General features: G+C 42.9%; 4 protein-coding genes and 1 pseudogene across 5 annotated transcripts in view; all 5 read left to right on the forward strand.

The window, feature by feature from the left end:
* Positions 1-19: 19 nt before the first annotated feature.
* On the forward strand, positions 20-5,929 carry LOC311242505 (protocadherin gamma-A10-like; the record flags this gene model as incomplete). Its single annotated transcript, XM_084331465.1, has 4 exons — positions 20-127; positions 319-326; positions 1,734-4,087; positions 5,910-5,929. The coding sequence occupies 4 exons, from the start codon at positions 20-22 to the stop codon at positions 5,927-5,929; spliced, it is 2,490 nt and encodes an 829-aa protein (XP_084187591.1).
* A 239-nt stretch (positions 5,930-6,168) lies between these two features.
* On the forward strand, positions 6,169-8,700 carry LOC311242506 (protocadherin gamma-A11-like; the record flags this gene model as incomplete). The annotated part of the gene is made up of 1 exon (XM_084331466.1): positions 6,169-8,700. One exon carries the CDS (start codon positions 6,169-6,171, stop codon positions 8,698-8,700), a length of 2,532 nt encoding a protein of 843 aa, XP_084187592.1.
* Positions 8,701-11,610: 2,910 nt separating this feature from the next.
* Positions 11,611-12,581, forward strand: LOC311242507 (protocadherin gamma-A1-like; annotated as a pseudogene). Its single transcript has one exon. The product of its transcript is annotated as a protocadherin gamma-A1-like (transcript).
* A 1,506-nt stretch (positions 12,582-14,087) lies between these two features.
* Positions 14,088-16,541, forward strand: LOC311242508 (protocadherin gamma-A11-like; the record flags this gene model as incomplete). The annotated part of the gene is made up of 1 exon (XM_084331467.1): positions 14,088-16,541. One exon carries the CDS (start codon positions 14,088-14,090, stop codon positions 16,539-16,541), a length of 2,454 nt encoding a protein of 817 aa, XP_084187593.1.
* A 1,675-nt stretch (positions 16,542-18,216) lies between these two features.
* The window catches only part of LOC311242509 (protocadherin gamma-A10-like), a gene marked incomplete at both ends in the record, with an annotated part of 11,701 nt that continues 5,335 nt past the window's right edge, over positions 18,217-24,582 (forward strand). The window contains 2 exons of the mRNA XM_084331468.1: positions 18,217-19,675; positions 24,012-24,163. Of these exons, the coding sequence (XP_084187594.1) occupies positions 18,217-19,675; positions 24,012-24,163 (1,611 nt within the window). The remainder of the gene's footprint in view (positions 19,676-24,011; positions 24,164-24,582) is intronic.

The following is a 24,582-nucleotide window of genomic DNA, read 5'->3' on the forward strand; positions in this document are numbered from 1 at the left end:
GAGTGACTGTAAGTTCGGCATGGCTGGTAGTCAGAACATTCTGATAATGGACCCCAGTTCTACAGGGACGATGCAGCGGATCCAGAGTGAAAAGAGCATCTTGGATGAACCAGACTCTCCTCTAGAGGTGAGTTAATTGATTCGTGATTATTATAAATGTTGCATCGGTTATATGTCTTTCAATATCCTTGCACGTTGCAAATGTTACTTGGCTACATTACATATAATAGTTGACTGGTAGCTTATGGCACGTTTCAGCACCTATTGGGTGGACAGCTCCTCTCTGAGACCGTGCAGGGGCCTGTCTATTGTTTTAAGTTGAACAGGTGACACTGCTGTCAGCATTCTCTACTGATATATATCCAACTTAGAGAAACAGTTTGCCTTACAAAAAAGTTAACTATAGAAAACGCACTCACTTTTCTTTTTCAATAACGTGGACTTCATTACCAATCATATAGTCTCGTGTAATTTATTAAATATAAATATTTCATGAACCTGACTCTCCACTAAAGGTTGGTGGATCTGTTAAAGTACCATGCTGTGTGTGTGTGTCGCTGCACCCTCCTCTGGACCTCTGTTTGTCCACTCCAACACAGTGGTGTTTCATTTTCATTTTAATATTTGCCATTTCTTTCATATGATTGCAGTATGTGTGGCTGGTTTTAAGCATCAGTGTTTCAGTACCGCGGGTAGCGTCACATTAGCAAATTGCTCCATAATGCTGAAGCTTTTAAGAGCTCTATTTGTAAGTCTTGCTGCCTACAACATGCTACACGCTACTGTGTGTGTGTGTGTGTGTGTGTGTGTGTGTGTGTGTGTGTGTGTGTGTGTGTGTGTGTGTGTGTGTGTGTGTGTGTGTGTTTGCGTGTGTGTTTGCGTGTGTGTTGCAGTCCACGCTCTACTTTAGAGGGCGAGTTCAGCACCACGTTGATGGACAGCTCCTGTATTGTGATGTCTGTAGTGTTATATGGTTTCAGGTCATGCACTCTACTTGTTTAACTTACTTCCTTCTATTAGTTTACAGTAACTTACTTCCTCTCTTGTTCTATAAGTTGCAAGACGTAATATCATATCATGTCATTGTTAAAAATTAATGATTGCTTTCATTGATGTTGACCATTATATTCAATTAATAGACACGCATCGTAGAAATGTCAATACATTTAGGTTTCCATTCATGGAGAAATTCTTTTTTTCTCATAGCTCATCATATTGACTGAAGTCTCTTTTGACTGAAGTAGACTCTACATCATCACCAACATGCACTGCATATTGTAACAATGGCACCGTTTAATGTTTTCTTATAATGATTTGATTTTCAGATAATGTTATCTGTTTTCACCTAAATGTATTGGTGTTCACGTTTTGGACTCTAAGGGACGCTGTTGAACAGTGAAATAATTTCTATCTGGTGATGTCAGTCAGTAGAGTCTCCTCCTCTGTCACTGCAATGTAGAGAAGAGAGAGAGAATCTGCTTCATATGAGGTGGAGCTCGACGGAAGTACAACCGCTTATATAAACAGCCTGTTTTGCTTTTATGAAAATAAGACGTTGGAGATTGAGAATCGTCTCAAATTTGTATCCTGGTAAATCTTATTTTCTTCATTATTGCTTGTGGGATTTACTAATAGAACATGGCGTTGGAACGCCCTCGCTGCGTAAAATGGCGTTTGAGTTGTGGACCTACGCGGACAATCCTGTTGTTGTTTTTCTTGTATTGGAATGAAAGTGTCAGTGGTCAGATCCGGTATTCCATCCCGGAGGAGATGAAGAAAGGATCTCTTATCGGTAACGTAGCTCAAGACCTGGGCTTGGATTTGAAAAGGCTCCGTTCAGGCCGGGCCCGTATCGTGACCGGAGACAGCATCCAGTACACCGAGCTGAAGACAGACAAAGGGATTCTAGTCGTGAACGAGAGAATAGACAGAGAGCAGCTCTGTGGCGACGTCACACCGTGTAGCTTCAGCTTCGAGATCATTCTAGAGAATCCAATGGAACTGCATCATATTACTATCGAAGTACTGGACATAAATGATAATTCGCCGACATTTCCACAGCATGATATGAAATTGACAATAGGAGAATCAGCCTCAGCTGGAGCACGTTTTGTACTACCAACTGCCAACGACCCAGATGTAGGAATTAATGGTCTTCAAGATTATAATTTGTCTCCAAACGAAAATTTTGTTTTGAAAAAGCATTCGAATGCAGATGGTAAAAGATACGCAGAGATGGTGCTTCAGAAACCGGTAGACAGAGAAGCGCATGCCTATCTCTCTCTAAAGCTGATAGCAGTGGACGGTGGAACTCCTCAGAGATCTGGTACAGTAAATATAGACATCACTGTTCTAGATGCTAATGATAACGCTCCTGTATTTAACCAGTCAGTGTACAAAGCTACTGTGATGGAAAACGCACCTAAAGCCACATTTATCACCACTGTGAATGCCAGTGATGTAGACAGTGGATTAAATGGTGTGGTTTACTATTCTCTTTCCAACATGCAGGGTGATATAGACAGAATGTTTGAGATCAATAAGACCTCAGGTGTGATTTGGCTTTTAGGACAGCTTGACTATGAAAAGGAAAAGAAATATGAAATAAGCATCGAAGCAACAGACCAAGGAGCCTTAACAGATTCTAGCAAAGTGATTGTTGAAGTTATTGATGTGAATGATAATGCACCTGTAATTAGCGTCATGTCGTTCACTAGTCCCGTGTCTGAAGACTCCCCTCCAGGTACAACCATTGGTATAATTAACGCTAAAGACTTAGATTCAGGAGATAACGGACAGGTGACGTGTTCTATTGACCAGAATTCACCTTTCAAAATTAAATCGAATTTAAGAAATTATTACACATTGATAACTGATGCTGTATTAGATCGGGAAGCTATTTCAGAATATAACATTACTGTAGTAGCCACAGACGCAGGCTCGCCTCCTCTTTCAAGTAAAAGAATGTTTAACTTAAAGGTGTCTGATGTCAATGACAACGCCCCAGTTTTTGCAGAAAGAGTTTACAATGCGTTTCTCCCAGAGAACAACTCTCCTGGTGTGTCTGTTATCACTGTTAGAGCTAAAGACTCAGATGCAAATCAAAACGCTCATATTTCTTATATACTGGAGGATTCTGATATAGGAGGAACCCCAGTGTCTGGATATGTGTCAGTTAACGCAGAGAGCGGAGTGATACATGCAGTACGTTCCTTTGATTATGAACAAATCAAACAACTTCAACTAGTTGTCAAAGCGCAAGATGGAGGCTCCCCTCCACTCAGTAGCAACGTGACTGTGAAAATACTGATCCAGGACCAGAACGACAACGCACCTCAGGTTCTGTACCCAGTCCAGACTGGCGGCTCTCTGGTGGCTGAAATGGTGCCTCGTTCAGCAGATGTGGGCTATCTGGTCACTAAAGTGGTGGCTGTTGATGTGGACTCTGGACAGAATGCCTGGCTCTCCTATAAACTACAGAAAGCCACAGACAGGGCGCTGTTTGAAGTGGGCTTACAGAATGGAGAAATAAGAACTATCCGCCAAGTCACTGATAAAGATGCTGTGAAACAAAGGCTGACTGTTGTAGTGGAGGACAACGGACAGCCCTCTCGTTCAGCTACAGTCAATATTAACGTGGCGGTGGCCGACAGCTTCCCTGAAGTGCTCTCGGAGTTCACTGACTTTACGCACGACAAGGAGTACAATGACAACCTGACTTTCTTCTTAGTCTTGGCTTTGGCTGTAGTTTCCTTTCTCTTCATCACGTGTTTAGTGGTTATTATATCAGTGAAGATATACAGATGGAGACAGTCTCGCGTCCTCTATCATTCCGGTCTCCCGGTGATTCCATATTATCCACCGCGTTACTCAGACACTTTGGGGACAGGGACTCTCCCGCATGTGTACAATTACGAGGTGTGCAGGACGACTGACTCCAGGAAGAGTGACTGTAAGTTCGGCATGGCTGGTAGTCAGAACATTCTGATAATGGACCCCAGTTCTACAGGGACGATGCAGCGGATCCAGAGTGAAAAGAGCATCCTGGACGAACCAGACTCTCCTCTAGAGGTGAGTTCATTGATTCGTGATTATTATAAATGGTGCATCGGTTATATGCCTTTCAACATCCTTGCATGTTGCAAATGTTACTTGGCTACATTACATCTAATAGTTGTTCTGGTTGCTTATGGCACGTTTCAGCACCTACAGGGTGGACAGCTCCTCTCTGAGACGTGCAGGGGCCTGTCTAGTGTTTTAGATTCAACAGATGACACTGCTGTCAGCATTCTCTACTGATATATATCCAACTTAGCAAGAGAAACAGTTTGCCTTACAAAAAAGGGAACTATAGAAAACGCACTCACTTTTTTTTCAATAACGTGGACTTCATTACCAATCATAGTCTTGTGTAATTTATTAAATATTATTTCATGAACCTGACTCTCCACTAACTAAAGGTTGGTGGATCTGTTACCATGCTGTGTGTGTGTGCATGTGCGTGTGCGTGTGTGTGTGTGTGTGTGCGTGTGCGTGTGTGTGTGTGTGTGTGTGTGTCTGTGTGTGTGTGTGCGTGCGTGCGTGTGTGCGTGTGTCTGTCTGTGTGTGTGTGTCGCTGCACCCTCCTCTGAACCTCTGCTTGTCGACTCCAACACAGTGGTGTCTCATTTTCATTTTAATATTTTAATATTTGCCATTTCTTTCATATGATTGCAGTATGTGTGGCTGGTTTTAAGCATCAGCGTTTCAGTACCGCGGATAGCGACACAATAGCCAGTTGTTCCATAACGCCGATGCTTTTAAGAGCTCTCTTTGTACGTCTAACCTACAGTATATCACCTTGCAAACTGCCTGTGTGTGTGTGTGTGTGTGTGTGTGTGTGTGTGTGTGTGTGTGTGTGTGTGTGTGTGTGTGTGTGGGTGTGGGTGTGTGGGTGTGTGTTTGCGTTGTAGACCACCCTTTTCCCGCACTTCCCAATCTCAGTTTTGTTTGCTCTACCGAGGGTCAAAGTTGTGGAACTCTTTGCCTCCACATATTTTGGAATTTTCTTTTCTGAAATTCAAAAGAGCACTGAAATCTCATCTCCTAGATCACCAATATTTCCCATATGGACTTCCTTTACAAACTGTAGTCTGATGGCTTGATGTATTTTGTTATTGTATTTTCGTTTTATTATATATTCTTACTGTCATTGATTGTTTTCTCTATACCAGAAATCGTATGGCATGGGGTGCCTACTTCGGTGTCTATGTAGGCCTGCTTGTGTGTGTTTGTTTGTTCAGGGGGGGGGGGGGGGGGGATTTTATTTTATATTTTATATGTATCTTGATATAATGTAATTTTGCTTCCTGGTGAATGCCACATGCAAGCCCCTTGAGGGTTTTTAGGCAATTCTCCTACACATCCCTTGTGGACTATATTGTATTATATATGTAACTGTTTTTATATGTGTAAATAAACAAACAAACAAACAAACAAGTGGACAGCTCCTGTATTGTGATGTCTGTAGTGTTATATGGTTTCAGGTCATGCACTCTACTTGTTTAACTTACTTCCTTCATATTAGTTTACAGTAACTTACTTCCTCTCTGTTGCTATAAGTTGCAAGACGTCTAGTCATATCATGTCATTGTAAAAAATTAATGATTGCTGTCATTGATGTTGACCATTATATTCAATTAATAGACACGCATCGTAGAAATGTCAATACATTTAGGTTTCCATTCATGCAGAATTTTTTTCTTTCTCATAGCTCATCATATTGACTGAAGTAGACTCTACAGCATCAGCAACATGCACTGCATATTGTAACAATGGCACCATTTAATGTTTTCTTAGAATTATTTGCTTTTCAGACAAAGTTATTAGTTTCCACCTAAATGTATTGGTGTTCACATGTTGGACTCTAGGGGACGCTGTTGAACAGTGAAATAATTTCTATCTGGTGATGTCAGTCAGTAGAGTCTCCTCCTCTGTCACTGCAATGTAGAGAAGAGAGAGAGAATCTGCTTCATATGAGGTGGAGCTCGACGGAAGTACAGCTGCTTATATAAACAGCCTGTTTTGCTTTTATGAAAAGAAGACGTTGGAGATAGAGAATCGTCTCAAATTTGTATCCTGGTAAATCTTATTTTCTTCATCATTGCTTGTGGGATTTACTAATAGAACATGCCGTTGGAACGCCCTCGCTGCGTAAAATGGCGTTTGAGTTGCGGACCTACGCCGACAATCCTATTGTTTTTTTTCTTGTATTGGAATGAAATTGTCACTGGCCAGATCCGGTATTCTATACCGGAGGAGATGAAGAAAGGATCTCTTATCGGTAACGTAGCACAAGACCTGGGGTTGGATTTGAAAAGGCTCCGTTCAGGCCGGGCCCGTATCGTGACCGGAGACAGCATCCAGTACACCGAGCTGAAGACAGACAAAGGGATTCTAGTCGTGAACGAGAAAATAGACAGAGAGCAGCTTTGTGGCGACGTCACACCGTGTAGCTTCAGCTTCGAGATCATTCTAGAGAATCCCATGGAACTGCATCGTGTAACTGTGGAAATAATGGACGTTAATGACCACGCACCTACTTTCATAAACAATCACATGGCATTTGAAATCAGTGAATCTGCTATAATAGGCTCTCGTTTCGAACTCGAAAATGCAGATGATCCTGACGTAGGCATTAATGGTTTGCAGAATTATGTTTTGACCTCTAATGATAATTTTGTTTTAAAACAGCATGCAACTCCTGATGGAGCCAAATTCGCAGAAATGATTTTACAGAAACCGTTAGACAGAGAGGAGCATCCCCGTCTCTCTCTAAAGCTGATAGCAGTGGACGGTGGAACTCCCCAGAGATCTGGTACAGTAAATATAGACATCACCGTTCTAGATGCCAATGATAACGCTCCCGTATTTAACCAATCAGTGTACAGGGCCAATGTGATAGAAAATGCATCTAAAGGCACGTATATTACCACCGTTAATGCCACTGATGCCGATAGTGGATCCTACGGTTTAGTGACTTATATTTTTTCAAATGTAAAGGGGAACTTGGCAGGTATATTTGATATTGATAAAGAAACTGGTAGAATAACTGTTGCTGGTCCAATAGATTTCGAAAAAGACAGGAAATTTGAAATCAGAGTTGGGGCGAAAGATCAGGGTGGTCTGGCTGATATGAGTAAAGTTGTAATTGAAGTGCTGGATGTAAATGATAACGCACCTGTTATTAATGTCATGTCGTTCTCCAGCCCTGTGTCGGAGGATTCCCATCCTGGTACAACTATTGCTATTATAAATGTGAAAGATGCAGACTCAGAAAGAAATGGACAGATAACATGTTCAATAGACTCTAAACTCCCATTTAAAATCCAATCGTCCATAACAAATTATTACAATTTAATCTCAGATATTCAATTTGACCGTGAAATAACACCAGCATACAACATAACTATAACGGCTACTGATTCAGGTTCCCCTCCCCTCTCTAGCGCTACAACTCTATATCTGAAAATCTCTGACGTAAATGACAACGCCCCTTCTTTTGATAAATCCACGTATTCTGCCTACGTCACAGAGAATAACTCCCCTGGAATGTCCATATTCACCGTTAGTGCGCGAGACTCTGACTCAAATCAAAATGCGAGAATCTCGTACCTCCTAGAAGACACACAGATCAGCGGTAGTCCAGTCTCTACTTACATATCTATAAACTCTGAAACTGGAGTTTTACATGCAGTGCGCTCCTTTGATTATGAACAAATCAAACAGCTTCAACTAGTTGTCAAAGCGCAGGATGGAGGCTCCCCTCCACTCAGTAGCAACGTGACTGTGAAAATACTGATCCAGGACCAGAACGACAACGCACCTCAGGTTCTGTACCCAGTCCAGACTGGCGGCTCTCTGGTGGCTGAAATGGTGCCTCGTTCAGCAGATGTGGGCTATCTGGTCACTAAAGTGGTGGCTGTTGATGTGGACTCTGGACAGAATGCCTGGCTCTCCTATAAACTACAGAAAGCCACAGACAGGGCGCTGTTTGAAGTGGGCTTACAGAATGGAGAAATAAGAACTATCCGCCAAGTCACTGATAAAGATGCTGTGAAACAAAGGCTGACTGTTGTAGTGGAGGACAACGGACAGCCCTCTCGTTCAGCTACAGTCAATGTTAACGTGGCGGTGGCCGACAGCTTCCCGGAAGTGCTCTCGGAGTTCACTGACTTTACGCACGACAAGGAGTACAATGACAACCTGACTTTCTTCTTAGTCTTGGCTTTGGCTGTAGTTTCCTTTCTCTTCATCACATGTTTAGTGGTTATTATATCCGTGAAAATATACAGATGGAGACAGTCTCGCGTCCTCTATCATTCCGGTCTCCCGGTGATTCCATATTATCCACCGCGTTACTCAGACACTTTGGGGACAGGGACTCTCCCGCATGTGTACAATTACGAGGTGTGCAGGACGACTGACTCCAGGAAGAGTGACTGTAAGTTCAGCATGGCTGGTAGTCAGAACATTCTGATAATGGACCCCAGTTCTACAGGGACGATGCAGCGGATCCAGAGTGAAAAGAGCATCCTGGACGAACCAGACTCTCCTCTAGAGGTGAGTTCATTGATTCGTGATTATTATAAATGTTGCATCGGTTATATGTCTTTCAATATCTTGCACGTTGCAAATGTTACTTGGCTACATTCCATCTGATAGTTGGCTGGTAGCTTATGGGACGTTTCAGCACCTACAGGGTGGACAGCTCCTCTCTGAGACTGTGCGGGGGCCTGTCTAGTGTTTTAGATTCAACAGATGACACTGCTCTCAGCATTCTCTACTGATATATATCCAACTTAGCAAGAGAAACAATTTGCCTTACAAAAAAGTGAACTATAGAAAAACGCACTCACTTTTCCCCCCCTTAAATAACGTGTGTGTGTGTTGCTGCACCCTCCTCTGGACCTCTGGTTGTCCACTCCAACATAGGCCAGTTGTTCTATAATGCTGAAGCTTTTAAGAGCTATATTTGTACTTCTAGCTGCCTACAACATGCTACACGCTGGCATTTTGTGTGTGTGTGTGTGTGTGTGTGTGTGTGTGTGTGTGTGTGTGTGTGTGTGTGTGTGTGTGTGTGTGTGTGTGTGTGTGTGTGTGTGTGTGTGTGTGTGTGTGTGTGTGTGTGTGTGTGTGTGTGTGTGTGGGGCTGCGCTCTACTATTTCGTCCACTCCAATGCAATGTTGTTTCATTTAAATACTACCATTTGCCAATTGTTTCATGTGATTGCTCTATAATCGATTGGCTTTAAGCGTTGGCATTTCAGCACCATGGATAGCGACAAAGTAGCCCGATGTTCCATAATGCTGATGTTTTAAGAGCTCTCTTTGTAAGTGTAACCTATATCACGTTGCAAACTGGCTGTGTGTGTGCGTGTGTGTGTGTGTGTGTGTGTGTGTGTGTGTGTGTGTGTGTGTGTGTGTGTGTGTGTGTGTGTATGTGTATGTGTGTGTGTGTGTGTGAGTGTGTGTGTGTGCGCGCGTGTGTGTATGTGTGTGCGCGTGTGTGTGTGTGTCCACTGAGTTTATAGGGAGAGTTCAGCACCACATTGATGGACAGCTCCTGTATTTCAGTCCTAGCTGCGTTATATGGTTTCACCTCATGAAGTCTTCACTTGTTTAACTTACTTCCTACATATTAATTTATTTCACTTACTCTATATGGCGCGATAAGATGCAATACTTTTAGTCATATCATATCATCATTGTAAAATATGTATCATTGCTTTCATTGACATGGACAATTATGTTTATCTAGACGCGCACCCGTAGTAATATCAATACTTTTAGATTTCCATCCATACATTGTCTTCTTATAGCTCATCATGTTTCCTTTTTACTGAAGTAAGGCTCTACAGCATCAGCAACATGAACTACATATTGTAACAATGGTACCCTTTAATGTTTTCTTAGAATGATTTGATTTTCAGATAAAGTTATTTGTTTTCCCCTAAATGTATTGGTGTTCACGTTTTGGACTCTAAGGGACGCTGTTGAACAGTGAAATAATATCTATCTGGTGATGTCAGTCAGTAGAGTCTCCTCCTCTGTCACTGCAATGTAGAGAAGAGAGAGAGAATCTGCTTCATATGAGGTGGAGCTCGACGGAAGTACAGCTGCTTTTATACACAGCCTGTTTTGCTTTTATGAAAAGAAGACGTTGGAGATAGAGAATCGTCTCAAATTTGTATCCTGGTGAATCTTATTTTCTTCATTATTGCTTGTGGGATTTACTAATAGAACATGGCGTTGGAACGCCCTCGCTGCGTAAAATGGCGTTTGAGTTGCGGACCTACGCGGACAATCCTGTTGTTGTTTTTCTTGTATTGGAATGAAATAGTCACTGGTCAGATCCGGTATTCCATCCCGGAGGAGATGAAGAAAGGATCTCTTATCGGTAACGTAGCTCAAGACCTGGGGTTGGATTTGAAAAGGCTCCGTTCAGGCCGGGCCCATATCGTGACCGGAGACAGCATCCAGTACACCGAGCTGAAGACAGACAAAGGGATTCTAGTCGTGAACGAGAGAATAGACCGAGAGCAGCTTTGTGGCGACGTCACACCGTGTAGCTTCAGCTTCGAGATCATTCTAGAGAATCCGATGGAACTGCATCACATTACTGTTGAAATTTTAGATGTAAATGATCATCCCCCGGTATTCAAGAAAAAAGACATAGCGTTAGAAATAAGCGAGTCGGCTAACCTTGGCGCACGATTTGCGCTGGACAATGCAGATGATCCTGATGTTGGAGTTAACGGTCTGCAGAACTACGTCTTAAGTTCAAACGATAATTTCGTTTTGAAACAACATGTAAATCCAGATGGTAGTAAATACGCTGAGATGGTGCTTCAGAAGCCGTTAGACAGAGAGGAGCATCCCCGTCTCTCATTAAAGCTGATAGCAGTGGACGGTGGAACTCCCCAGAGATCTGGTACAGTAAATATAGACATCACTGTTCTAGATGCCAATGATAACGCTCCTGTATTTAACCAGTCTGTTTACAGGGCGACTGTGATGGAAAACGCCTCTAAAGGAACATATATTATCACCGTGAACGCTACTGACGCAGATAGTGAATCGAATGGACACATCACATATTCACTTTCAAATCTGAAAAGCACTGTTGCTGATGTGCTGTCTATAGATGAGCACTCAGGGGTATTGTCTGTTTCTGGGCTCATAGACTTTGAAAAGGACAAAAAGTACGAGCTCAGAATTGACGCTAAAGATCAGGGAGGGCTAACAGATTACAGTAAAGTGATAGTTGAGGTTATTGATGTGAATGATAATGCACCTGTAATTAGCGTCATGTCGTTCACTAGTCCCGTGTCTGAAGACTCCCCTCCAGGTACAACCATTGGTATAATTAACGCTAAAGACTTAGATTCAGGTGATAACGGACAGGTGACTTGCACTATTGACCAGAATTCGCCTTTCAAGATTAAATCAAATTTAAGAAATTATTACACATTGATAACTGATGCTGTATTAGATCGGGAAGCTATTGCAGAATATAACATTACTGTAGTAGCCACAGATGCAGGCTTGCCTCCTCTTTCAAGTAAAAGAATGTTTAACTTAAAGGTGTCTGACGTAAATGACAACGCACCAGTTTTTACAGAAAGAGTTTACAATGCGTTTCTCCCAGAGAACAACTCTCCTGGTGTGGCTGTTATCACTGTTAGAGCTAAAGACTCAGATGCAAATCAAAACGCTTGTGTTTCTTATATACTGGAGGATTCTGATATAGGAGGAACCCCAGTGTCTGGATATGTCTCAGTTAACGCAGAGAGCGGAGTGATACATGCAGTACGTTCCTTTGATTATGAACAAATAAAACAGCTTCAACTAGTTGTCAAAGCGCAGGATGGAGGCTCCCCTCCACTCAGTAGCAACGTGACTGTGAAAATACTGATCCAGGACCAGAACGACAACGCACCTCAGGTTCTGTACCCAGTCCAGACTGGCGGCTCTCTGGTGGCTGAAATGGTGCCTCGTTCAGCAGATGTGGGCTATCTGGTCACTAAAGTGGTGGCTGTTGATGTGGACTCTGGACAGAATGCCTGGCTCTCCTATAAACTACAGAAAGCCACAGACAGGGCGCTGTTTGAAGTGGGCTTACAGAATGGAGAAATAAGAACTATCCGCCAAGTCACTGATAAAGATGCTGTGAAACAAAGGCTGACTGTTGTAGTGGAGGACAACGGACAGCCCTCTCGTTCAGCTACAGTCAATGTTAACGTGGCGGTGGCCGACAGCTTCCCGGAAGTGCTCTCGGAGTTCACTGACTTTACACACGACAAGGAGTACAATGACAACCTGACTTTCTTCTTAGTCTTGGCTTTGGCTGTAGTTTCCTTTCTCTTCATCACGTGTTTAGCGGTTATTATATCAGTGAAGATATACAGATGGAGACAGTCTCGCGTCCTCTATCATTCTGGTCTCCCGGTGATTCCATATTATCCACCTCGTTACTCAGACACTTTGGGGACAGGGACTCTCCCGCATGTGTACAATTACGAGGTGTGCAGGACGACTGACTCCAGGAAGAGTGACTGTAAGTTCGGCATGGCTGGTAGTCAGAACATTCTGATAATGGACCCCAGTTCTACAGGGACGATGCAGCGGATCCAGAGTGAGAAGAACATCCTGGACGAACCAGACTCTCCTCTGGAGGTGAGTTCATTGATTTGTGATTATTATAAATGGTGCATCGGTTATATGCCTTTCAATATATTGCACGTTGCAAATGTTACTTGGCTACATTACATCTAATAGTTATTCTGGTTGCTTATGGGACGTTTCAGAACCTATTGGGTGGACAGCTCCTCTCCGAACCCATGCAGGGGCCTGTCTAGTGTTTTAGATTCAACAGATGACACTGCTGTCAGCATTCTCTACTGATTATATCCAACTTAGCAAGAGAAACAGTTACAAAAAAGTGAACTATAGAAAAACGCACTAACTTTTTCCCTTCAATAACGTGTGTGTGTGTTGCTGCACCCTCCTCTGGAACTCTGTTTGTCCACTCCAACACAGTGGTGTTTCATTTTAAATTTAATATTTGCCATTTCTTTCATATGATTGCAGTATGTGTGGCTGGTTTTAAGCATCAGCTTCCCGCGGATAGCGACACATTAGCCAGTTGTATATTTGTACTTCTAGCTGCCTACAACATGCTACATGCTGGCATTTTGTCCGTGTGTGTCCGTGTGTCCGTGCGTGTGTGTGTGTGTGTGTGTGTGTGTGTGCGTGTGCGTGTGCGTGTGCGTGTGTTTCTGTTTGCGTGTGTGTTGCCATCCATGCTCTACTTTAGAGGGCGAGTTCAGCACCAGGTTGATGTACAGCTCCTGTATTGTGATGTCTATAGTGTTATATGGTTTCAGGTCATGCACTCTACTGATGTAACTTACTTTCTTCATATTAGTTTATAGTAACTTACTTCCTGTCTGTTTCTATATAAGTTGCAAGACGTCTAGTCATATCATGTCATTGTTAAAATTGAATGATTGCTTTCATTGATTTTGACCATTATATTCAATTAATAGACACGCATCGTAGAAATGTCAATACATTTAGGTTTCCATTCACGCAGACAATTATTTTTCTCATATCTCATCATATTGACTGAAGTCTCTTTTGACTGAGGTAGACTCTACATCATCACCAACATGCACTGCATATTGTAACAATGGCACGGTTTAATGTTTTATTAGAATTATTTGATTTTCAGATAAAGTTATGTGTTTCCACCTAAATGTATTGGTGTTCACGTTTTGGACTCTAAGGGACGCTGTTGAACAGTGGAATAATTTCTATCCGGTGATGTCAGTCAGTAGAGTCTCCTCCTCTGTCACTGCAATGTAGAGAAGAGAGAGAGAATCTGCTTCATATGAGGTGGAGCTCGACGGAAGTACAGCCGCTTATATAAACAGCCTGTTTTGCTTTTATGAAAAGAAGACGTTGGAGATAGAAAATCGTCTCAAATTTGAATCTTGGTCAATCTTATTTTCTTCATTATTGCTTGTGGGATCTACTAATAGAACATGGCGTTGGAACGCCCTCGCTGCGTAAAATGGCGTTTGAGCTGCGGACCTACGGGGACAATCCTGTTGTTGTTTTTCTTGTATTGGAATGAAATTGTCACTTGTCAGATCCGGTATTCCATCCCGGAGGAGATGAAGAAAGGATCCCTTATCGGTAACGTAGCTCAAGACCTGGGGTTGGATTTGAAAAGGCTCCGTTCAGGCCGGGCCCGTATCGTGACCGGAGACAGCATTCAGTACACCGAGCTGAAGACAGACAAAGGGATTCTAGTCGTGAACGAGAGAATAGACCGAGAGCAGCTTTGTGGCGACGTCACACCGTGTAGCTTCAGCTTCGAGATCATTCTAGAGAATCCGATGGAACTACATCATATTACTATCGAAATTTTAGATGTAAATGATCATCCCCCGGTATTCAAGAAAAAAGACATAGCGTTAGAAATAAGCGAGTCGGCTAACCTTGGTGCACGATTTATGCTGGACAATGCAGATGATCCTGATGTTGGAGTTAACGGTCTGCAGAACTACGTCTTAAGTTCAAACGATAATTTCGTTTTGAAACAACATGTGAATCCAGACGGCAGTAAATATGCTGAAATGGTGCTTCAGAAACCGTTAGACAGAGAGGAGCATCCCCGTCTCTCTCTAAAGCTGATAGCAGTGGACGGTGGAACTCCTCAGAGATCTGGTACAGTAAATATAGACATCACTGTTCTAGATGTTAATGATAACGCTCCTGTATTCAACCAGTCTGTCTACAGGGCGACTGTCATGGAAAACGCACCAAAAGGAACTCGTATTATCACTGTGAACGCTACTGACACAGATAGTGAATCGAATGGACACATCACATATTCACTTTCAAATCTGAAAAGCACTGTTGCTGATGTGTTGTCTATAGATGAACACTCAGGGGTATTATCTGTTTCTGGGCTCATAGACTTCGAAAAGGATAAAAAGTACGAGCTCAGAATTGACGCTAAAGATCAGGGAGGTTTAACAGATTCTAGTAAGGTGATAGTTGAGGTTATTGATGTGAATGATAATGCCCCTGTAATTAGCGTCATGTCGTTCACTAGTCCTGTGTCTGAAGACTCCCCTCCAGGTACAACCATTGGTATAATTAACGCTAAAGACTTAGATTCTGGTGATAACGGACAGGTGACGTGTTCGATTGACCAGAATTCACCTTTCAAGATTAAATCGAATTTAAGAAATTATTACACATTGATAACTGATGCTGTATTAGATCGGGAAGCTATTGCAGAATATAACATTACTGTAGTAGCCACAGACGCAGGCTCGCCTCCTCTTTCAAGTAAAAGAATGTTTAACTTAAAGGTCTCTGACGTAAATGACAACGCCCCAGTTTTTACAGAGAAGGTTTACAATGCGTTTCTCCCAGAGAACAACTCTCCTGGTGTGTCTGTTATCACTGTTAGAGCTAAAGACTCAGATGCAAATCAAAACGCTCGTATTTCTTATATACTGGAGGATTCTGATATAGGAGGAAACCCAGTATCTGGATATGTGTCAGTTAATGCAGAGAGCGGAGTGATACATGCAGTACGTTCCTTTGATTATGAACAAATCAAACAGCTTCAACTAGTTGTCAAAGCGCAGGATGGAGGCTCCCCTCCACTCAGTAGCAACGTGACTGTGAAAATACTGATCCAGGACCAGAACGACAACGCACCTCAGGTTCTGTACCCAGTCCAGACTGGCGGCTCTCTGGTGGCTGAAATGGTGCCTCGTTCAGCAGATGTGGGCTATCTGGTCACTAAAGTGGTGGCTGTTGATGTGGACTCTGGACAGAATGCCTGGCTCTCCTATAAACTACAGAAAGCCACAGACAGGGCGCTGTTTGAAGTGGGCTTACAGAATGGAGAAATAAGAACTATCCGCCAAGTCACTGATAAAGATGCTGTGAAACAAAGGCTGACTGTTGTAGTGGAGGACAACGGACAGCCCTCTCGTTCAGCTACAGTCAATGTTAACGTGGCGGTGGCCGACAGCTTCCCTGAAGTGCTCTCGGAGTTCACTGACTTTACGCACGACAAGGAGTACAATGACAACCTGACTTTTTTCTTAGTCTTGGCTTTGGCTGTAGTTTCCTTTCTCTTCATCACGTGTTTAGTGGTTATTATATCAGTGAAAATATACAGATGGAGACAGTCTCGCGTCCTCTATCATTCCGGTCTCCCGGTGATTCCATATTATCCACCACGTTACTCAGACACTTTGGGGACAGGGACTCTCCCGCATGTGTACAATTACGAGGTGTGCAGGACGACTGACTCCAGGAAGAGTGACTGTAAGTTCGGCATGGCTGGTAGTCAGAACATTCTGATAATGGACCCCAGTTCTACAGGGACGATGCAGCGGATCCAGAGTGAAAAGAGCATCCTGGATGAACCAGACTCTCCTCTAGAGGTGAGTGGTTTTGATTCATGATTATTATAAACGTTGCATCGGTTATATGTCTTTCAATATGTTGCACGTTGCAAATGTTACTTGGCTACATTACATCTAATAGTTGGCTGGTTGCTTATGGGACGTTTCAGCACCTACAGGGTGGACAGCTCCTCTCTAAGACGTGCAGGGGCCTGTCTAGTGTTTTAAGTTGAACAGGTGACACTGCTGTCAGCATTCTCTAATGATATATATCCAACTTAGCAAGAGAAACAGTTTGCCTTACAAAAAAGTGAACTTTAGAAAAACGCACTCACTTTTTCCCCTTAAATAACGTGTGTGTGTGTTGCTGCACCCTCCTCTGGACCTCTGTTTGTCCACTCCAACACAGTGGTGTTTCATTTTAATTTTAATATTTGCCATTTCTTTCATATGATTGCAGTATGTGTGGCTGGTTTTAAGCGTCAGCATTTCAGTACCGCGGATAGCGACACATTAGCCAGTTGTTCTATAATGATGAAGCTTTTAAGAACTATATTTGTACTTCTAGCTGCCTACAACATGCTACAAGCTGGCATTTCGTGTGTGTGTGTGTGTGTGTGTGTGTGTGTGTGTGTGTGTGTGCGTGCGTGCGTGCGTGCGTGCGTGCGTGCGTGTGTGTGTGGGGGGGGGGGGGCTGCGTTCTCCACTGTTTCATCCACTCCAATGCAATGTTGTTTCATTTAATTTCTAACATTTGTCAATTGCTTAATGTGATTGCTGTATGATTGATTGGCTTTAAGCATCTGCATTTCAGAACCACGGATAGCGACAAAATAGCCCCATAATGCTGACGTTTTAAGAGCTCTCTTTGTACTTCTAACCTTTATCACGTTGCAAACTGGCTGTGTGTGTGTGTGTGTGTGTGTGTGTGTGTGTGTGTGTGTGTGCGCGTGTGTGTGCGTGTTTGTGCGCATATGTGCACGTGTCCACTTGTCCACTGAGTTTAGAGGGAGAGTTCAGCACCACATTGATGGACAGCTCCTGTATTTCAGTCCTACTGTAGCTGCGTTATATGCTTTCAGCTCATGAAGTCTTTACTTGTTTAACTTACTTCCTACATATTATTTGAACATACTCTATATGGCGTGATAAGATACAATACTTTTATTCATATCATATCATCATTGTTAAACATGTATGATTGCTTTCATTGATGTTGACCATTATGTTTAACTAATAGACATGCACCTTAGTAATATCAATACATTTAGATTTCCATTTCCTGATACATTGTCTTCTTATACTGTAGCTCATCATGTTTCCTTTTTACTGAAGTAAGGCTCTTCTACAGCATCAGCAACATGCAAGACATATTGTAACAATTACATCATTTAATGTTTTCTTAGAATGATTCTATTTTCAGACACAGTTATGTGTTTTCACCTAAATGTATGGTGTTCACGTTTTGGACTCTAAGGGACGCTGTTGAACAGTGAAATAATTTCTGTCTGGTGATGTCAGTCAGTAGAGTCTCCTCCTCTGTCACTGCAATGTAGAGAAGAGAGAGAGAATCTGCTTCATATGAGGTGGAGCTCGACGGAAGTACAGCTGCTTATATATACAGCCTGTTTTGCTTTTATGAAAAGAAGACGTTGGAGATAGAGAATCGTCTCAAATTTGTATCCTGGTGAATCTTATTTTCTTCATTATTGATTGTGGGATCTACTAATAGAACATGGCGTTGGAACGCCCTCGCTGCGTAAAATGGCGTTTGAGCTGCGGACCTACGCGGACAATCCTGTTGTTGTTTTTCTTGTATTGGAATGAAATTGTCACTGGTCAGATCCGGTATTCCATCCCGGAGGAGATGAAGAAAGGATCTCTTATCGGTAACGTAGCTCAAGACCTGGGGTTGGATTTGAAAAGGCTCCGTTCAGGCCGGGCCCGTATCGTGACCGGAGACAGCATTCAGTACACCGAGCTGAAGACAGACAAAGGGATTCTAGTCGTGAACGAGAGAATAGACAGAGAGCAGCTTTGTGGCGACGTCACACCGTGTAGCTTCAGCTTCGAGATCATTCTAGAGAATCCGATGGAGCTGCATCGAGTGACTGTCGAAATTTTAGATGTAAATGACCACGCGCCTGTTTTTAAAAACAACCACATGACACTGGAGATAAGCGAATCTGCTACAATAGGCTCTCGCTTCGTTTTGGAAAGTGCAGATGATCCGGACGTAGGTGTTAACGGTTTGCAAAATTATGTCTTGCTTTCTAGCGATAATTTCGTTTTGAAACAACACGATAACCCCGACGGTAGTAAATTTGCAGAAATGGTGCTTCAGAAACCGTTAGACAGAGAGGAGCATCCCCGTCTCTCTCTAAAGCTGATAGCAGTGGACGGTGGAACTCCCCAGAGATCTGGTACAGTAAATATAGACGTCACTGTTCTAGATGCAAATGATAATGCTCCTGTATTTAACCAGTCAGTGTACAGGGCTACTGTGATGGAAAATGCACCAATAGGCACATATATCACAACTGTTAATGCGACAGATGCTGACAGTGGGTCACATGGATCAGTGACATATGCGTTTTCTAATTTAAAAGGAAACATTGCCAACTTATTCGATATTGATAAGACAACTGGTAAAATAACGGTTGCCGGTCAAATCGATTTTGAAAAAGACAAAAAATACGAAATCAGAGTCGAGGCCAAAGATCAGGGCGGGTTGTCAGACCTCGGTAAGATTATCATTGAGATTGTTGACGTTAATGACAATGCACCAATTATAAACGTAATGTCTTTCTCGAGCCCTGTGTCTGAAGATGCTCCGGTCGGCACCACGATAGCCATTATCAACGTCAAAGATGCAGACTCTGAAAGAAACGGACAGATAACATGCTCAATAGACGCCAAGCTTCCATTTAAAATCAAATCATCATTGACTAGTTATTACACGTTGATTTCGGATATAGCTTTTGACCGTGAAACGACACCAGAATACAATATCACTCTGACGGCTATGGATTCAGGTTCTCCACCGCTCTCAAGTGCCATGACGTTACGGCTTAAGATTTCTGACATAAATGATAACGCCCCTTCATTTGATAAATCCACCTATTCTGCCTACGTCACAGAGAATAACTCACCTGGAATGTCTATATTCACCATTAGTGCGCGGGACTCTGATTGTAATCAAAATGCGAGAATCTCGTATCTCCTAGAAGACACACAGATCAGTGGTAGTCCAGTCTCTGCTTATATGTCTATAAACTCTGAAACTGGAGTTTTACATGCAGTGCGCTCCTTTGATTATGAACAAATCAAACAACTTCAACTAGTTGTCAAAGCGCAGGATGGAGGCTCCCCTCCACTCAGTAGCAACGTGACTGTGAAAATACTGATCCAGGACCAGAACGACAACGCACCTCAGGTTCTGTACCCAGTCCAGACTGGCGGCTCTCTGGTGGCTGAAATGGTGCCTCGTTCAGCAGATGTGGGCTATCTGGTCACTAAAGTGGTGGCTGTTGATGTGGACTCTGGACAGAATGCCTGGCTCTCCTATAAACTACAGAAAGCCACAGACAGGGCGCTGTTTGAAGTGGGCTTACAGAATGGAGAAATAAGAACTATCCGCCAGGTCACTGATAAAGATGCTGTGAAACAAAGGCTGACTGTTGTAGTGGAGGACAACGGACAGCCCTCTCGTTCAGCTACAGTCAATGTTAACGTGGCGGTGGCCGACAGCTTCCCTGAAGTGCTCTCGGAGTTCACTGACTTTACGCACGACAAGGAGTACAATGACAACCTGACTTTCTTCTTAGTCTTGGCTTTGGCTGTAGTTTCCTTTCTCTTCATCACGTGTTTAGTGGTTATTATATCAGTGAAAATATACAGATGGAGACAGTCTCGCGTCCTCTATCATTCCGGTCTCCCGGTGATTCCATATTATCCACCGCGTTACTCAGACACTTTGGGGACAGGGACTCTCCCGCATGTGTACAATTACGAGGTGTGCAGGACGACTGACTCCAGGAAGAGTGACTGTAAGTTCGGCATGGCTGGTAGTCAGAACATTCTGATAATGGACCCCAGTTCTACAGGGACGATGCAGCGGATCCAGAGTGAAAAGAGCATCCTGGACGAACCAGACTCTCCTCTAGAGGTGAGTTATTGAACTGTGATTAAGTAGAGATTTGAAAACCACTGGTTATAAGTGAGATATTTGGAATTCATTCTAGAATCAGTTGATGTTGATTTCTTGCACACGGTTTGTTATTGTGTGGCAGTGTATCGACTTTTTACATTGGCATATTACTTTCAGCACCACGGACAGAGACACACCCAGTGTGAGTTAATGTGTGTTACCTTTAATGGTGTATCTCAGGGGCATGTGGCTATCTTTGTTATCATAACAGAAATGCTGGCATGTTTATATTATTTCTTTATGCATCATTTTGCTCTGACTTAGAGGAAAGGTGTCCCAACATTCAGCATTTGATATTTACAAATTCAACATCTTTCTTTGCGTTCTTTCTGTGTGTTATTTCTGCTTGGTACACTGTAGGAGTGGTGTAGCTTTGATTGTGCTTCATTGTAGATCTACTCTGTAGTATATTCAGAACCTTGGACAGCTCTTGCTCAATTGCTGAACCAGACTCTCCTCTAGATGAGGTTAGAATGCTGTAACAATGTATTTAATTTAGCATAGTAAAGTAAAGTATGTTCAGCCTGTAGCTATACCGGTTTCAGCACCTCGGACAGTGACAGCAATGTAGAGTTTATTGATATCCTCTCTCTCTCTCCTTCTGGTCCATTCTGGATGGACCAGATCGTTAAAGTTTTGTTTTAACCTAAACTAATAGTATGCCTTACTGAGTAATGAAATGCAACATTCTGCTAAAACCACATTCCTTGCCATATCACTTTCAGCACCACAGACATCAATGTAAACTAGCAGTAAAGGCCCTTGACATAATAATCTCTCTCTCTCTCTCTCTCTCTCTCTCTCTCTCTCTCTCTCTCTCTCTCTCTCTCTCTCTCTCTCTCTCTCTCTCTCTCTCTCTCTCTCTCTCTCTCGCTCTCTCTCTCTCTCTCCCTATCTCCCTATCTCACTATCTCTCTCTATCTCTCTCTCTCTCTCTCTCTATTTCTATCTCTGTCTCTCTATCTCTATCTCTCTCTTCATTTTACAAAATGGATCTCTACTTCCGTACTTTTTATCACATTCTACATGGTGTAGTAACATGTTTTAAAGATATTCTTCTTAATTATTTTACTGGTCAAATCAGTTGAATCCTTCTCATGATAGTGATTCTTCTGTTTTATTTTGCAAGTTAAAGTGAATGACATCCAGCCAGCAGATATATCAGTTTCAGCACCTCGGACAGTGACAGCAATGCAGCTGTATTTTGTACCCCCACCCCTCTCTCTCTTTTTGTATCTCTCTCTCTCTCTCTCTCTCTCTCTCTCTCTCTCTCTCTCTCTCTCTCTCTCTCTATCTCTCTCTCTCTCTCTCTCTCTCTCTCGCACACACACACAGACACACACACCCCTCTCTCTCTTTTCACTCTACAAAATGTATCTTAATTATTTGTATCACATTCGACATGGTGTTGTAACATGTTTTAAAGCTATTCTTCTTAATAATTTTACTGGTCAAATCAGTGGAATTCTTCTGATATACTGATTCTTCTGAACCCAGAATAGTATACATATCATGTTTGGTAAAGTCTAGCAAGTATCTAACTGTTGTATCACAAATGGGCCTTAGCTTTCTTCATCACATTGATCCTTAACTTTGATATAACATTGAAATACTGTCGAGTTCTGTTTTCTGCAGTTGACATGTTTGACCTCAAGGGGCCGCTGCTGGCCAGTGTGTTGCTGTTTGAGAGTAGATGAGCAGCAGTGCCTCCCCCACCATCTCATATATTAAAGAGACCGAGAGAGAAACGACACATAGTCCTCTTCATTCAGAGTGCGAGACGTCGAGCAACGATTCTTTTGTTCCTGAATCCTGATCTATGGAAACATTACATTTGATATTTTTCTCCTAAATACTTTGGAATATAATTACCTGGTCGCTAAGGAATATCTATTTTCAATTACGTCGTGTGGAGGACAACATGTCGGCCAGAACAATGAAACGGCAAGTACTGTTGTTTATCTCGGTCCTCTCTCTCGGTTCAGCGCTCGGGCAGGTCAGTTACTCCGTTCCTGAGGAAATGGCGAAAGGCTCTTTAGTCGGTAACATAGCTCAGGATTTAGGTTTAGATGTAAAGAGACTGAAATCAGGTAAAGCTCGTGTTTATACAGGAGACAGCGCTGAATACGTCGAGCTGAATAAAGAAAGAGGAGTCCTCCTTATCAAAGAGAGAATAGACAGAGAGGCGCTCTGCGGACAGACGACGCCTTGCGCTTTACATTTCCAGATTATTCTGGAGAATCCCATGGAATTTTACAGTGTCACATCGGAGATTACAGATGTCAATGATAATAGTCCGGTTTTTGAAACAAGAGAAATGGATTTTGAGATCAACGAGGTAGCTCTCATAGGGGCACGGTTCTTACTAGAAAAAGCAGTTGATCATGATTCCGGAGTTAACGGTCTCCACAGCTATTCCCTGAAACCGAGTGATAATTTTGTTTTAAAGACACAAAGCCTACCAGATGGCAGTAAGAGTGTTGAAATGGTCTTACAGAAACCCCTCGACCGAGAGCAACAGGAACACATATCACTAGTATTAACGGCTGTAGATGGAGGCGAGCCACAACTCTCAGGGACAATGCAGATTCGCATCACGGTATTAGACGCCAATGACAATGCGCCTGTTTGTTCTCAACCAGAATACAAGGCCAACGTGAAGGAAAACGCCCCTATCGGCACCCTGTTGACCACAGTTAGTGCATCGGATATCGATCAAGGTTTAAATGGTAAAATTACATACTCGATCACAAAATCTGGAGCAGCTCATCTGTTCGAAATCGACCAAGACAAAGGTACAGTGAAATTGACAGGCAGTGTAGATTATGAGAAGAGCAAACACTATCAGGTCGACATTCAAGCCAGGGATCAAGGAGGTCATGCGGATTCTTGCAAATTAATTGTTGAAATCGTTGATACAAATGATAACAAACCAACAATTAATGTAATGTCTAAATCAAATGTGGTTTCTGAAGACGCAAAACCGGGTACTGTTGTAACAATGATTAATATTCAAGACCCAGACTCAGAGGAAAATGGAAAAGTGCACTGTTCCATCAATGATGATATTCCTTTTATAATCAAGTCAACAACAAATAATTTCTTTAGTTTAGTGACAGACAGTGATTTGGACCGAGAGAGAGCCTCTGAGTATAACATCAGTGTCACGTGCTCTGATGAGGGAGTGCCCTCGCTCTCCAGCAGCGTCACTCTCACCTTACAGATCTCAGATGTGAATGACAACGCGCCTGTCTTTGAGAGGAGCTCATATGAGGCCTACATTGTAGAAAACAACACACCTGGCCTCTCTATATTCACAGTGAAAGCCAGAGACGCTGACTGGAACCAGAATGCCCGTGTTTCTTACATACTGGAGGACTCCTCGGTTAACGGAGTGTCCGTCTCCTCATATGTGTCCGTTAGTGCTGATAGTGGAGTCATCCATGCAGTGCGCTCTTTTGACTACGAGCAGATCAAGGACTTCCACTTCCGCGTCAAAGCGCAGGATGGAGGCTCCCCTCCACTCAGTAGCAACGTGACTGTGAAAATACTGATCCAGGACCAGAACGACAACGCACCTCAGGTTCTGTACCCAGTCCAGACTGGCGGCTCTCTGGTGGCTGAAATGGTGCCTCGTTCAGCAGATGTGGGCTATCTGGTCACTAAAGTGGTGGCTGTTGATGTGGACTCTGGACAGAATGCCTGGCTCTCCTATAAATTACAGAAAGCCACAGACAGGGCGCTGTTTGAAGTGGGCTTACAGAATGGAGAAATAAGAACTATCCGCCAAGTCACTGATAAAGATGCTGTGAAACAAAGGCTGACTGTTGTAGTGGAGGACAACGGACAGCCCTCTCGTTCAGCTACAGTCAATGTTAACGTGGCGGTGGC

The sequence above is a fragment of the Notolepis coatsorum genome (genome assembly GCF_963971535.1).
Source record: "Notolepis coatsorum genome assembly, chromosome: 16".
Lineage (NCBI taxonomy): Eukaryota > Metazoa > Chordata > Actinopteri > Aulopiformes > Paralepididae > Notolepis > Notolepis coatsorum.